The sequence below is a fragment of the Clinocottus analis genome, unplaced genomic scaffold (assembly GCF_023055335.1).
Source record: "Clinocottus analis isolate CAN_PGR_092001 unplaced genomic scaffold, fCliAna1.0.p SCAF_23, whole genome shotgun sequence".
In the NCBI taxonomy this organism is placed as follows: Eukaryota; Metazoa; Chordata; class Actinopteri; order Perciformes; family Cottidae; genus Clinocottus; species Clinocottus analis.
In genome coordinates this window covers 2,346,899-2,360,000 of record NW_027175965.1, presented here as the reverse complement: position 1 = coordinate 2,360,000, position 13,102 = coordinate 2,346,899, and the positions used below count along the sequence as shown (strand labels likewise).

Here is a 13,102-nt window from a genome sequence, read left to right as displayed (position 1 = left end):
TTCTTCTGCGTTTTCGACTGGAGGTTCTTTAATTAAGTAGGTTTTGTTATACTTCGCGGTGCTAGTGGCCCTTCTGGAAACATTGGCTTTGCAGAAATTGCAAGTAGCCGTACAACTTCTTGGGGTAGCAAGCATGAAGTACGATCAAAACAGCCATTTGTTGTTAGTTCCCTCAGCTATGCGGTCCACCGACGTACTGTGGACGCACAATGTGGTGAACCCGCATGTAATCATAGAATGTAAGTAAATATATCGGCTTCACTGTCACATACATCTTTGGAAAAATGTTCATGCTTATCAAAAGAACAGTGCACAGGGGCAGGAGCTCACCAGTTGCTCAGGTTGCTGAGCCAGCAGTAAACATGTGCAGAGCCCCCTCTGCAGCTCACTGGCAGGAATGCAGCAGTGGGAGCCACTGGTGCCGATGCATGTGTGCGTACATTTGCAGGTGCATGTTTTAAATGTGTGTGGTGTGTTTGTGAGTCTAGAATCTGAACATCCTCTCAGTGGTGAATATAAATAGTACTGACCCTGCCCTAACCAAGAAGACAGGATGGAATCGAGACCTACAGCATTCTCTGAGCTCAGTGATGCGGCCTGCTGGTGCTCAATGTGGGATTGGAGTCAAATCATTATCACTGCCAGCTGACCACTGATACCCCACCACTGGCCAGACTTTAAATTAGGAGCAGACCAACTAATCATCAAGACATCATCCAGTTATCATATTTACCGATGTTCGTTTTGCTGAAATAATTATTTGATTAACCCAATAATAAAATTAATTGTCAAAATTTTTAATCAAAATCAATTAAAAGTGATTCATTATTGGGTTTCAACCCAGAACCATCTTGCTGTGAGGTGGCGGTGCTTTACTCTGATTTAAAACATTGTAAATTCAATATCAACGGTATTTGGACAGTTGGCTGGACTAAGACAAGTCATTTGAAGAAGTCACCCGCAAAACTGTCAGCCTTGAATTTCCACATTTACGAGCGAATATTGTTTTCTGAACCTATAAAACAACAGCATTTTGGTGCCTGCAGACACATTTGCATCAGCTTTAAGTTGTGAATGTAGTACAGGGGCACATATTTGATTACCGTCTCGCTGTGCTCGATTGAAAATGTTAGCATCTCAAAGAAATAAAAAAAACAGTAGCCATCGTCCCGCCAGAGCAGTGTGACTCCTGGAACATTCATCTGCCAGAACATTCGATCAGAATGCAGGGTCAAAGTGTTGAGCCTCAATTACAACATCAAAGATGAACAACAAATCCATTTTGGCCTTTGGTAACAGTAAATAATATCACAAGAGCTCACAGTCTGAGCTCTCCACCTATTGCTGCATACCCCCGCCCCCCCTCCTCTCCAAACCCTAACCACCCAGCCCCCCGCTGGCATGACCACTGCTGGAAAGAACCACAGCTTCCAGCACTGGAGTTGCCATACCAAAACGGTCACACCTCTGCTACCGGCGGATGCCGATGGCGCTAATGTGAACTTACTGACAGTCCCGTCGAAGCCACGGTGCCACTGTAAATCACAGGGGCCGCTTCCATGGAAGGAGCGCGATGAAGTGAGCCACGTCACGCGGCGATCGCGGTACGTGTGGCGGATACACACAGACAAACACACACTTCCCCCCCTCAACCTCACACAGAGTCGAGGACTCAATTACTCTGCTTCTGTTCAGAGCAAATCTCACTAATTAAATAGGTTAAGCATTAATTATTCAACCAGCGAGAGAGAGAGAGAGAGAGAGAGAGAGAGAGAGAGAGAGAGAGAGAGAGAGAGAGAGAGAGAGAGAGAGAGAGAGAGAGAGAGAGAGAGAGAGAGAGAGAGAGAGAGAGAGATGCAGAGCTCTTCTCCGGCTATAAAACAATCCACACCCAGCGCAGCTAATCAATACAGCCCTGCTGGAATTAGCAGTTATCTTAAAGCCCTTTAACAAGAGCGTGCTGACTGACAAACACAAATAATCATCCATTATTAAATACAAAAACACAACCGAGGCCCTGTGGAAGAACAGGAGAACATGAAAACACTGTTGGTGTGAAGGGGGTGAGGGGGAGCGGGTGGGAGGCTGGATGGAGGGGGAGTTGTGAGGGAGGCAGAAGCGGATGAGTGAAATGGAGAAATTCCACTTTATTGCAACTTGGATCATATTTTCAGAGTTTCGGCCAATGTGGCAGTTGGTGAAGGGCTTTGTAGAGCGGGGAGGGGAGCTCTTTTAGGACCGGAGTGATACGTAGATGCATTCGGTTTATCCACATTATCTACATCACTGTATTTTGAGTAGAAACAAGGCAACAACCCCAAAATGTGGGTAGTAACCCACACAGGAAAACTGTGCAACCAGAATTTATTTTCAACTTTTGGATTTCCGGGGGATGTGCTTAACACCTGTGATTGTCTGATTGTTAAAATGTCTGAGGAGTGAACCAGATGGGAAAAGTACCCTTTAAAGTGGCCGTTGTTACCAAAATAGCAAATTTTGTTGTCTAAGCTCTTGTGTCTATAGTCAAACGTTGCTTTTTTAATAGTGTGAGGGAGTTCACCATCTTCATTTGCCCAATACAAAATGAAGATGAAACGTTATTATATGGTCCTTTTTCAAGGAAAATTGTACACATGACCTGTGTTTCAACTTCTTATTTGTGAACATCTGCTGCTTTTAAATGGCTTATGTGATAATAAACTGAAAATATTTACAGTTCTTTAAACAATCGTTATCTGCATTTTTTATTTTTTTTTACCAGAAATTGAAAATAATTGAAAGCTGCAGCACTACATATTATTTTATAAAAAAGGCTCAAAGCTCAATGAATAAAAACAGATCCAGAAGTGAAGCCCGATATTAAAACAAACTAGAATTACCATCTCCTGTTGGTTTGCAATATCAACTGCATTATCCTTATAATTTATTTGTGTGCTTGATGCAACACTACACAATCCACAGGTTGCTGGCTTCAAACTACAACAAAAAAGCAAGTTGTAATTAACTGGAATGATCATTTTAGCAGAGGGAGAAAATAGAGCAGCCGACAGGACCAATTATTTGGTTTACACCTGTCCATCGTGTCTCTGCTGAAAAATCTGGAGCAGATTCTTCAGCAGAGACTGACAACATCTTTCTTAATGGTTAAATCTGGGGCGGGCGGGCACACACACACCACCCACACCCACACACCCACACACAGGTTATGGTGGGCTTAAGAAGCTTACCCTATAGGGAGGTCAGGGGCATAAGGGAAAGTCTGGGAATCAAGCTCAGAGGTTTGCATGCCAATCGTGGCTGGAGGCACAAATACCAGGAGGGGCTGAGTGAGAGGACAAAACTGAAGTTTCCCCATGGGAGGGACAAAGACGTAAAGGAGAGAAAGAACAGGAGGTACTTAGATGGAAGGAAAAGGAGTAGAAGGGGCCGGTGTGGTGGTGGTGGTGGGGGGATAGTAGAGGGTCAGTGAATAACTCAACAAGACCAGAATAGACTTGGGGGGGTTCGGGTGTCCAGGCCGGTATGACTGAAATGGAAAGTTGGAATGGCAAAAAAAAAAAAAAAGAAAAAAAGAAAGCCAAGAAGATAAAGGGTCAGGTTTCTCCTCAGCCTGAGACCTGGACCTCGAGCCTGGCTCTGGAGTGCGGATGGAGAGCCAAGTGGAAAGTGGGACAGAAAGATGGAGATAGACGGAAAGACAGAGATAAAAACGATAAGAGCTTACGGTCATAAAACCCGAGTACTGCACTAGGAGGGATGATCAGTTCACATGAACACAGAAAATTCACTAGCATTACAGGAATATGGGTCTTGGCCCCGACTTGGCTCCACCAGCATACCGAGACTTGCAGCCAAGACATTAATTAGGGGAATACGTTTATTCCCAATGGACCGGGAGGAAGAACGGTAGTAGAGTGATGGCGTGGGCGAGCAATCAGAGAAATGTGACTGCAGACACAGGACCAGGAAGAGGAAGAGTGGAGTGAGAAAAGTGTAGAAAGTATTGGGAATAGTTTGTGTTCTCTCTCGGTGTGTGTGTGTGGCCAGTGTGACATCTGCAGTGCGCGCACAAGCACACACAACCTGTTTCAAGAACATTTATCAAGATTGTGTCTACAAAGTAAAGAGGATCACATTAGAGTTGTGGCAGAGACAGAAGATGATGGGTGATGCATTAACATAACATTTCATCCTCATTTGAGAGCTAAACGTTGTCTAAACTTTATTTTATAGCAGTTAGTATATACACACTATTATTAGAGGGGACGTAAAAGATTGGAAGCATTTAGCATTCTGCTTGTAGTGTTATTTTATTACCCGACTTGCTCGAGTTCTCAATGTTGATGAATATTTAACTCAGAGTAAAAAAAAAAAAGAATTCTGGCGACCAATCAGATGAAAACAGGTGTCGGCAATAGTTGTTGGCAAGTAAAAGGTTTCTGCTGACAAAGAGCAACAGGGATGGAAAATTGCAGCCATTATTGGCTCCATGGTTTTTCCCTTTTAAAACCTTTAAAAGCATGGTTTAAAGTGTTCATGACATTACATACCCATGACAAACTAATCATGAAATCAAAGCATGGAGAAAAACTTCCTTAGGTAAGAAACTCTCAGGACAATCAGCTGATCTTCATTAGGGCTGTGTGTGGGTGTTGGTTTGGTGACACTGGGTTGACAGCGGTATAACAACAAAAGAGATGACGTCACCTGTTTCCCCCTCAAACTGAGCTCTGGCCTCTTCAAACCAGCGATAAAGACAACCAAAAACTATGTGGTTCCCAAAACCCCAATGTGATGAAACCAAACCCGCCACAAGTGTGCGTTCATGCCGGTCAGCCGTCGCTCAGAGGGAGAATGTAAGTGAGAAGGGATATTTGTTAATTGAGTTTTCCTACAGGCTTTAAAATCTGTCCACAAGTGTCCCATTAGGCAGCTGAAATGAGCGCTCCATGCAAAAGAACGGTCTGACGAATGATTTAGACGAATCCGCAGCTCGACTCTGTAAGGCTGATGTAGAGGTCCTTAAGTTAAACCCTTTAAAAAAGATTGTGTTACGCAATTAAACAAAAGCAATTTATAAACCTCCTAGAAATCCCCAACAAGATCCTGAAATCATAAACCACCCATCATGTCAACAGCAATGCCCAGTGCCCAGATAACCCCGCTTTGGTCATAATGGCTCCCTCCCTCCCCCCGTCATACAATCCCTTCACTCCCATGTGTCCATGTGTCCATGTGCGTGCGACATAATTAACATGCCAGGCGCTCCACAGGCTCTTTGCTCGTCTTCCCACGTAAACGGCAAACCCCCAATGATTATTATGGTAACACGTCAGTGCAGACATATGGGCAGAGGGGAGATAGGGTTCCCCTCACGGGGTCGGGAGTACGGCAGGGTGAAGGGCTGGGCAGCTCTACCAGCCTGCTCTCCAGCTGACAAAGGGTGAAGATTTATGGAGTTGCTCCTAATGGCCTCTTTAACTTTTCCCCGCCCTGTTATAAGAACACACACATGCTTTATAAGGGGACAAGTCCAAAAGGACCGACGTGCATTACAGATTAATGCGATAATTTGATTCCGATGTTGAGTTTAGAGCATTGGAAACTTTAATGACTTTAAAATAAATGGCACACTGCAGTCTGTAGGCAGAAGACGACATCAAGGAGTCTTAATTAAATCCTGGAAAGTTTTACTATCGGCAGGATTCATATCCCTAAAGCTAAAAGTCGGCAACACCCCTCAACCCCGGCCAAGCCATTAACCAATCAAAGACACCGGCGTTGCCAGTCATGTGTTCTCAAATGATTAGTAAGGCTCTGCCTGCGTGCTGTTAGGTTTCTGATTTATTCAGACAGCCTGGCACACGGGCCACTCCTATGGATACCAAGAAAACATTTACCTCCTTAACTGGGTAGGAGGCACAGTCATCTCAGACTAAAGTTTATGGCGTCAATAGTATTGATAACACATTTCAACACATGCTGCTAACTCCATCGCCGCCGCCCCCCCCCCCCCCCCTCCCCATAGATACATAGGATAAAAACACTCAATGGCAAATTGCACTCTGAGCTGAGCAAAACAACACAGAGGACTGTTGCAACATCAAGAACTATTTCCATCCAATTTTTTTTTATTTTTTTAAAAAACATAAAAAGTAATTTGACCAAGGTTTCGTGCGCTCACAAGTCTCCACTTGTCCTCGAGGGCCTACGAGATCTTAAATGAGTCCGGCCTTTAATTATGGCCAGTTGACAGTTTGATGAGAGTGTGTGGTGGGAGGAAGGGGTCTCACAACACAGATGGGTACGAGTTACTCATGTGCACATACTGTAGGTACAGGGCTCTGATCACTGGCCTCCCCGGGTCCTTAGAGGTTAATCAAAATGCCAAATGTTACCGTGCACCGTGGGGGAGAGCTATACTGAGCCCGTCTTGCACAAGACACCGTCGAACATGAGAAACTGAATTATTTACGCAACCGAATAGCTATACCGTTTATAGCAGGCACTAAGATAAACGCATGCAACAGTTGGAGGTATACTCGCCCCCCTCCCCCTGACTTAAATGATGAAACACACAGAAAAACAATCAAACACATTTGGACCACTCCTACTCTGTGTATCCCTAATCATTATGGTAATGGGCTAATTCTGGAAGCGGGATTCGATGAATGTGTGTGGGTGTCCTGCAGAGCGTGTGGGTGTGTGTGAGAGAGACAAATGGTGACAGATATGAAGAGAAAGGAGGAGAACGAAGGCCACAGACTGAGACACAGACAGAGAGAGAGAGGACAGGGGTCCACCTGTTTGACACAGAGAGCCTGAGAAAGTGCAGAGGAATGAGCAGAATGCCAGTGTGTGCGTGATTGTGTGCAAGTGTGTGTGTGCGTATGTGTGTGGCCATTAGGTTAAGGTCCAGACAGTGCAAATGTGTGTGTGTGTGTCATCCAACTGATAATACTAAGAGAGCACTAGAGAATGGCATTCAGAGAACGGTATGCAGGAAAGCAGCTGATAGGAGAATCAAACATGTCACCAACAAACACACAGACACACACACACTCATATATATACTACAAACACTGACAAACAAACTATTAAAATCATTTGACCAATAAAAAGTTCTGAGAAAGCTTATCATACACACACATTAGATATAGAGTGCCGCTTCCAGTATGCACATAGCAACACCAGCTGTGTGCCGAGATGTCCAAACAGACAGTGAGTTAATGTCCAAAGGTCCTCTCTATAAGCTGCTTCTGTGCGTGTGCGCGTGTGCGCGTGTGTGTGCGTGCGTGCGTGCGTGCGAGAGAGGGGAGCGCAGTGTGAAGGAAAAGTGGGAGAAACTGGAGTAAGTGTGAACCAGAGAGTGATGCAAAGAAACAAACAAAAATAAACGCGCGTACGTCGCGCCAAGCTGAAGTCAAAAAAGGACAGACTGGGCTTTAGTGCAGTCCAAAAGACGAGGTGATTCGCTTTGCACATCAACTGAAATACGCTTTATAGATGCACCTTGCCGCAGCAAGGCACATCTAACGTTCATCTAAATGAGCCGTTACAGTTTTCATGTTGTTAAATTTTCCTTTTACGTCTCAAAGTCTCAGAATGAAAAGGTCGGAGTAAACCATCACTTCTCTACCACTAATTTCACAAATGTCATGGGTAGGACCTGAACTACATTTTTAGATAATGGAGGGTAAACTTTTAAAATAAAATACGCCAGAAGTCAGCGCATGTTTTTTTTTTCTTTTTTCTGAAGCCTTTCAGTGCATCAATGCTGTATAATAGGTTTACCCTGATGAGTGCGCACACAACAACTAGCACAACAACTTTGAGAAGCATTGACGAGTGGGTTTTGACACACGTCAAAACGCCCTCGACATCGGTGCCCTCGTTTATTTAGAAAAAACCTGCAATCGGCAGGATTTCTGCAACACGGAAGTTTCGTCTGTGTTTGCATGCAGCGTACATACAGTAGCTGGTACATGGCATGCAGATCACTGGAGTAAGTGGGAAAAGGTCAGAGTGAGCCGGACCTCGATGCAGAGCAGCACACATGATTTATGGGTGAAATAAATGGGATCACTGTAGAAACGGTAACAGGATCCCTGAAGGAGCAGGGGGATTAGTCTGTGGTGGTAATGGGCTCCAAGGTATTGGGTTTGGGGGGGCTGGTGGGGGATGAGGGAACGGGGGGCAGAGGAGGGGTCAGCATGTTGGTACGCTGCCACTGTAAGAGAGCCACTCCTACTACTGCACACAAACAATCTGACAAGTGTGCGTGTGCGCGTGTGTTTTATGACTTACACAAACAGGGTAAGAGCCCAGCAGTAAAACTAGAGTAGCCAATGGATACATCCACTTCTAAATACATAACTCAGGAGAAATAAGAGAAGAGTTTAGTTTGGAAAAAAAAGATCTTGGGGGTTTGAATTGGTGACGGCATGTTGCTGCAGGTACCTGAGAAGAGGCCTGTTTTACAGCCACAGCTGGTCACTTTATGGAACATAACTCTTTGTCACACGTGCTCAAAATGTAACATTATCCTGACAAGTGGTACGCAAGACTGGTCCCTCTGCCTCCCTCTAGAGCTCCGAATGGCCTTTGCAAGAGTCAACCGCCCACAGAAAACCCTCTCAATTTACAGCGGAGAGGTTACAAAAGGGTAAAATGTGCATCTGAAAACATTTGAGGCGAGAAATTGGCAATACAGTAACTGTGTCTGGATCCATGTTTGATCAGCGCTGCCTAGTTTGGCTGTTTGATCGGAGCTTATGCGCAGTGATTGACAGCATTCAAGGTAGTTCAAGGTAGTCTTAGGTCGCTTCCTAGGGGAGCATTGGAATCTTGCAAGTGCCATTAGAAGCACTTGGGGGAGAAAAAAGAACATGTTTTTATCTATCTTATGTACTTCTGTCAGGCTATAGTAACAGTTTGACAAAATGTGACAAAAACGCTATTTTTTATTAAAGCTACCAACTAGTTTTAAGTTGCATGGGAGACCAAACTAAACACAGGATTTTACAACTCCAATACAACATGATTTCACCCTGGACAACCTCGACAGTCGCGATGTAAACAGTTAAATTACACCATTCATGATACCTCTACCAGGAATGTCTCCTGCACTTATTCAATCAATAGCACCATCATTAACCACGGATGTGGACTTTCAAACAAAGATGAATGTGAAATGTATTTCCAAAACATTTTTTTTTACTGGACGATAATGAGCAACATTTCCATTTAACCTTCATGTACAATGACTGCCATCGGAACGCTAACAACTTTTGCACAACTGTGTCTTTTTGAGAAGAGGAAATGGGCAGACTTTCCTTCAGGAGCTACTAGTCCCTGCAGAGTTGAAATAATTAGTTGATTAAACAATTGAGCAAATTAATGAGAAACAATATCCCATCTAGTAAATAAAAGAGTGTATGATGGTTTAATAACTCTTAAGATTGTGTTTTTTCTCCAGAAAGCAATTTTTACAGTCAGATGAACTCACATGACATTTCCCTTCAGACCAAGAACAAGATTATGCAGAAATTGGCTGCAGTCTGCAAAGTGATTCGCGGTGCTGGGCTTAAAAAGTCACAAGGCATATTAGCAGAAGGGCGACGACAGCCACAGAGAAAAAAAAAAGAAAAATAAGACTGCATGAGAGATGGTGAGGGGGGGGGGAGAGAAAACCAGAGCGAGATAGAGACCTAAAAAACGCTCTGGAAGCCCGTCACATGGGTCTTGAAGGCGCACGGCTCAGCACTCTTGCTCTCCGTGTTCCGTCCACTCCTGACATTTATCTGCTTTATTAGATTATCTGGGCTAGGTGGCTGTCTCTGTGCACACTCTGCGAGCACAGATGTATTAATTCACACCCACCTCTGGATTCATTACAGACCTAACTGCTTACTTAGGTTTATGCCCGCTTTAAATTAAACCACAGATAACCGAGCACCTCAGGAAACCCCCGTACCCAGAGGAGAGGCTCGAGCCGGCCATTCGGGAGGAAATTAAGAAACATTGTTTGCGAGCGTATTATCATGCATGTGTGAGTGGTCATAAGGTTGTTTTTTTTAACGGGCTCATCTATAGGGACTCTTGCTTCCCATCATTAGTAATTCAATTTGCTCTTTATTAGCAGCTCTTATCGGAGGCACAGACGGCTACAAGCAGCTTTCCTCACTCCATCTTCCTTTGCGCTCACCCCTGCTCCACCTTTCCTGTGTCTCCCATTCGGAGTCCCCGTCCTTAATTAGTGGCGCCTGTGTTCCCTCTGCGGGCCATACAGGGTCCCCAAACGATACAAGCACGAAACGATGAAGGGGAAAGGGAATAGAGGAGGATGTAGGTGGTGTAAGGAAGGACACAAAAAGTTAAAGAACCAGAAAAAGAGAGGCAGACTGATGGACGCAGAGCCATTGGGACAAATAAAGCCTAATGTTAATAGTGATGGCTTTTCTAATGTCTTCTGACTTCATTGAGTATGGGAGATTACACTAAGATGGGCATGAGGCGTGTAGGGTACACGCAGAATGACCGGAGGGGTGGAGGGGCAAGAGTACGGAGGGAGGAAGGGAGGGAGAAGGGGGAAGGAAGAGGGAAGGGGGGCTGTAAAAAAAAAAAGAAAACAATAATTGCTTTCCATCAGGTTAGGCCTATATTCTACAGTTCGTTAAAACAATCCAATTTGCAAAAGGATAATTATGCATTAGCTCCTTTTTATCTACTGGAGGGAGAGCAGTGCCAGGGCTTGATAGCAGTGGCGCTGCCTGCCTCCACCTCTGCAAATTACCCGCTATCGGCACTTGTTCGCCATCACGGCTGAATTGGGCAATCAATTAACCTCACCCCCCCCCGCCACCAACCCCCACTTCCTCCTCCTCTTAGAGCGTGCCTGTAAGCTTCACTATACTGACAACCAGCCAGCAATACAAAGCCCCTACTAGGATGACATGGATGTGAGCTCCTGCCCTCTACTGGAGAGAGCTATAACAGCAGCTGTCAGAGCCGCTTTCTAACAATTTCAGACAACATACCAGTGCACACACTGGAAAAATAAAAGAATAAAAGTTTCTTAATGGAAAAAAAAAACTTTCAGCGTCACACTAAAATCTTAGGTTTATTGAATGGTCAGCATGTGTATTACATTCTTAACGGTGTGATTTTCCAGCTGCACAGCAGAGAATAGGAAGGACCTGGCCCGGGTTGTCAGAACTGCACAGAGGATTGTGGGAGCTAATCTCCCGGACCTGGACACTGTGTATGCTGGCCGCCTCTAGAAGAAAGCCAGCAACATATACAAAGACACCACACACCCTGGTCACTCTCTGTTTGTTCCACTGCCATGAGGAAGACGATTCAGGACCATTAAAACCCGGTCTAACAGGCTGAGGAACAGTTTTTTCCCCTAGAGCGGCTTCTTCCATCACCATTATATGGTACTGCTGTCCTAACTTTCTGCTGCCAACTTAATTTCGATGTATGTTTTTTTTACAATGACAATAAATATATCCTTATCCCTTATCCTTACATCAACTAGAAAAAACAATGTTCTACGACAATAAGCAGTAGTGCAAAGTGCAAATGATATTCTCGTACGTAGTAGAGGCAGGAATGCGATAACATTGGGGCACAGGTTGAGCAGAACTGGCCAACAAGCACCCAAAGGGAGACAATGAAGAAAATGAAGTCAACAAAAAGCAATGAGCTATGACGCTACGAACAAAGTGAGAATTAACAGAATAATCTCTTTGTGTGACAATGATGTTTAAGAGGCCGAAAAACAAAGTGGCAACAAATACATCTTATATATGTATGGACAGAGAGAGAGGATGCCAAAGCCCATTCGCAAGTCTGTGTTTTCTTTAGGCGGTAAGAGCTAAATACAAACTTTTATTTTTATTTGTTTTAACGACAGAACAGAGAACAAAACATAACGTGTTTGGCGTGGAAGAGAGTCTACGGTAAAAGAGGACAGCATCCGTTTGATTGGATGTTTGCCATATTTGTTGTGGCAAATCAAGCAGACATAGTGACCGTGTGAATCATTGCAACGGTGTAAATAGTGGTGTACTAAAAGACAAAGTACTTTTATGATTCTGTGTTAACTTCATAAAAAACAAACCTGCTCGTTTGGCAGATTAACCATATATATTAATTGTGACTAATTTGGTTGTGATTTAAGAACTGGAATGCCTCTTGGATCGTTAAAACAAGTTGTCACAGCACCACCAGATGGCCATAAGGTGTAATTCTTATGGACTAAGTAATGGGTGAGAATTTAGACCCACATGCTTGCAAGTGAGAAAGAGGTGAAGGAGTATTGAAAATAGATTCATCAGAAGTAACTACACGGTTCCATAATTTATACTATCAGATCGCAGACAACACAGTTGTAACTTCACCAGCCAGATTAGATGCGTTCCCTCTTGACCGTGTGATGTTATTTACCACAGATGAGCATTTAGTTGACAGCTCATTTGGAGTAACCCATCATGCTAATCTCGTGAGAGAAGAAATGTGGAGAATAAATGCTCTTCATGAACTGAGCAGAGCAACACCATAGACTACAGTCTGAAGTGTGTGCTTCTTACTTGTCCTGGATGAGGTGGGGGAGAGCCGCCTCAACTTGTGACGGCCAAAAGACACAAGCTCCCTTGTGGGTGTCCTTCTCGCTCCAACGGGATTCCTGCTCGAGCTGGGCATCCGGCCCCGCGCGGAGTACTTCACCTCTGACCCACTTCCACTGTGGTCACAGGACAGACAGCAAAGGAGAAACGGTACAATGAGCAATACATTAGAACAGGGGTGTTAAACATACGGCCTGCGGGCCGAATCCGGCCCGCCAGGGGGTCCAGTCCAGCCCGCCAGGGTGTTCCATCAAAAAAAATAATAATATATATTTATTTTTTTTAAGTACAGAATTAGCAGAGCTTTCAGCAGAGGATTCAAACCTCTAATCCTCTGCTTATAAGACGGACATGCAAACCATTGATCCACAGTCGCAACTGATGGGAGCACTGATATTATTGTGTTGGAAGTCGTTAAGCATGGATCACGTCATGAAAAGTGACGCCACCAACGTGTCACAAAGCAAGGA

At 44.4% G+C, this 13,102-nt stretch overlaps 1 protein-coding gene across 1 annotated transcript in view; it reads right to left on the bottom strand.

The window, feature by feature from the left end:
* The window catches only part of zc3h3 (zinc finger CCCH-type containing 3), a 48,150-nt gene that overhangs the window by 32,230 nt on the left and 2,818 nt on the right, over positions 1 to 13,102 (bottom strand). Inside the window, exon 3 of the mRNA XM_068590076.1 lies at positions 12,597 to 12,748. Within this exon, the coding sequence (XP_068446177.1) occupies positions 12,597 to 12,748 (152 nt within the window). The remainder of the gene's footprint in view (positions 1 to 12,596; positions 12,749 to 13,102) is intronic.